This window comes from Sorex araneus, chromosome 10 (genome assembly GCF_027595985.1).
Source record: "Sorex araneus isolate mSorAra2 chromosome 10, mSorAra2.pri, whole genome shotgun sequence".
In the NCBI taxonomy this organism is placed as follows: domain Eukaryota; kingdom Metazoa; phylum Chordata; class Mammalia; order Eulipotyphla; family Soricidae; genus Sorex; species Sorex araneus.
In genome coordinates, this window is record NC_073311.1 from 6361542 (window position 1) to 6364730 (window position 3189).

Genomic DNA, 3189 nt, shown 5'->3' on the forward strand with positions numbered 1-3189 from the left:
ACTTTCTCTCCCATCTTCCCTTCAAAACTTCAGAAAAGAAAAGAAAAAAAGTAGAGGAGAGGAGAGGAGAGGAGAGGAGAGGAGAGGAGAGGAGAGGAGAGGAGAGAATAAAGAAAAGAAAGGGCCCAGCCAATGGCTTAGTAACTTAGGAAGTATCAAGGGCAATAAACAATGTCCTGGAACTGGGGAGATGGCTCGAAGACTGGGGTGCTTGCTTTGCATTGTGGAGCCCCAGGTTCCATCCCCAGGAGGGTTGGGAAAGAAGCTTGAGGTCCTGAGATTAATTCCCCATACTTAGGTAATCCTGAACACTCCATGGTCTGGGGTCCCAAGTAAGGGAAAATAAAGACTGTAAAAGAGTTGGAAGCATTATTTAAAAAAAAAGAGATTGACTTGTCTATATGAAATGCTTTTAAATTTTACATGTCAACAAAATATGATGCAAACCTGGAAAAAAATGTTTGTAACATGTCAGACAGAAGTTTAATGTGCTTCAGATATCACAATCTGTTAAGTATAGAAATGCAGGTTTAACTTTCCAACCTTTACGAGATTAGAAAAAGAACCATACTTTTTTAAAGTGCTGTAAACATGTGGAGAAACATGTCTGTTCTCACTTATTGCTGATGGAAATGTAATTTGCTTTGAGATTCTTGAAAGAAAAATTGACTATATATCGAGATAAATGAGAGTGTATAATATCTAGAACAGATATGCTTGGTAATAATTGTCACTATTGTACTGTTATAATTAGCGTCACTATACTTTTTAATCAGGAAAGCACCTAAATAATACTTTGAATAGGGTTTGTATAAACTAGTTCTCCTTGTAAGAATTTTATAGGAGGCTGGAAAGATAGTACAGGGTTAAGGTGTTTGCCTGGTCTGTACATGTGTGCCCCCTGAGCTGTACTTGAAGCCAGTCAGGAATAGCCCCTGAGCACAGCTAGGTATGACCCCCAAACCAAAATGATGATGATAATAATAAAGAATTTTATAGGAAAATAATAGTGTCAATCACATGTCAAGCTGTTCAAATCTTTAAAATTATAAAGCAAAAAGTTATCTTGAATAACTATGAGGTTGAACATAAGGAGAATACTTTATACAGTTTGTTGTTGATGGTATTCAACTCTAAGGATTCGCCATTAAAACTAAATGGCTTAGAGTATCGTTGGGGCTGGCGCACGCGGCAAATTCTAGCGTGGCTCCGCTGGCGGGCCCGTCCGGACCCCCGAAATCTTTGCCTTCCACCCTGGCGCCCCCCAGCCCTGGCTCTCCATCCTCGCTGCCCCGGGCCTCTTGTGGGCTCAGTGGGCTCAATATGTGCGGCGCTGCCTCCATGTTGACCAAATCGCCGGCTCCACTGCTCCCCGAGACCCCCATGCCGCCAGGAGGCAAGGATCGCGAAGCGTTCGAGGCCGAGTACCGCCTTGGCCCCGTCCTAGGGAAGGGGGGATTCGGCACGGTCTTCGCCGGACACCGCGTTTCCGATCGACTCCAGGTGGCCATCAAAGTGATCCCCCGGAACCGTGTGCTGGACTGGTCCCCCTTGCCTGATTCTGGCACATGCCCACTGGAAGTGGCCCTGCTGTGGAAAGTGGGTGCTGGCGGTGGACATCCTGGTGTGATCCGCCTCCTCGACTGGTTTGAGACAGCTGAGGGCTTCATGCTGGTCCTTGAGCGCCCTTTGCCAGCCCAGGATCTCTTTGACTACATCACAGAGCAGGGTCCACTGGGTGAAAACCGAAGCCGCAGCCTCTTTGCCCAAGTAGTGGCAGCGGTTCGGCACTGCCATGCCCGTGGTGTTGTCCACCGTGACATCAAGGATGAAAACATCTTGATGGACCTCCGCCGGGGCTGTGCCAAACTCATTGATTTTGGTTCCGGTGCCCTGCTTCATGATGAACCATATACCGACTTTGATGGAACACGGGTGTACAGCCCCCCTGAGTGGATCTCCCGTCACCAGTACCATGCCCTCCCGGCCACGGTTTGGTCACTGGGCATCCTCCTCTATGATATGGTATGTGGGGATATCCCGTTCGAGAAGGACCAGGAGATTCTGGAGGCTGAGCTCCACTTCCCAGCCCATGTCTCTTCTGACTGCAGTGCCCTAATTCGCCGATGCCTGGCCTCCAAACCATCTGAGTGCCCTTCGCTGGAGGAGATCCTGATGGACCCCTGGATGAAGGCAGCAGTCGAAGACAAATCCCTCGATGATGCCCTCAAAAAAGGGGGTTCTAACCCTCTACCTTGGTCCCTGTTGCCATAGTCATGGCCAGGCCCCCCCACCCCTGCCTCCCACCCCCACCCCTCACCCACCCCTGGTTGGAATAGCCATCCCATGGTCGTGCCACAGGGATAGATGGACCAACATCGGTTGACTTGGTTTTACAGGTCTTTACAAATCCAGTGTTAATAGGGTCAGAGATTGGGGGATAGGGGTCAGAAGGACCTAAGCCAAATCTGTCCCAACCCCCCTCCCAATCCTTGCAAGGAGCCTTCCTCCCAGATCTTGTGGTCTCTTCTTCTGGAGAGGGAATTTCAGAGCTTTTTCTTTTGCTAGAGATGTTGATTTTGTCCACGTTCCTGTCTGTTCTGAGCCCCTACCCCCCTCCCCAACTCCCACCCCGGGATTCTGTCTCTGTTGAAGTGTAGCTGCTCAAGTTACCCTCCCTGCTACCACCACGGGGATTCAGTTCTAATGCTGTTTGGGCAAGGGTGCTTTTTTTCCACTTCCCCAGCGCAAAGGGACTCTTAGCCTAGGATCGTTCATTCAGTCAGGCTGCTCACCTACCTCAGCCCAGGGTTGCTTATTCTGGGGGAGGTAATGCCCTCTCATTTTCCCTGGGCTCATGCTCTCGCTTCCATTCCCCGCACCCTTTTTTTTTTTTAAAAATTTATTTATTTTTAATTAGAGAATCACCGTGAGGGTACAGTTACAGATTTATACACTTTTGTGCTTATACTTCCCTCATACAAAGTTCGGGAACCCATCCCTTCACCAGTGCCCATTCTCCACCACCCGTAAACCCAGCGTCCCTCCCACCCTCCCCAATCCCATCTCCCCCCCACCCCACCCTGCCACTGTGGCAAGGCATTCCCTTCTGTTTTCTCTCTCTAATTAGCTGTTGTGGTTTGCAATAAAGGTGTTGAGTGGCCGCTGTGCTCAGTCTCTAGCCCTCAT

The 3189-nt window shown here is 49.2% G+C and overlaps 1 protein-coding gene across 1 annotated transcript; it reads left to right on the forward strand.

Annotated features, from left to right (window-relative positions):
* Positions 1-1173: 1173 nt before the first annotated feature.
* On the forward strand, positions 1174-2876 carry LOC129399182 (serine/threonine-protein kinase pim-2-like). Its single transcript, XM_055118625.1, has one exon. It carries the CDS (start codon positions 1324-1326, stop codon positions 2272-2274), a length of 951 nt encoding a protein of 316 aa, XP_054974600.1. The 5' UTR covers positions 1174-1323; the 3' UTR covers positions 2275-2876.
* Positions 2877-3189: the final 313 nt, after the last annotated feature.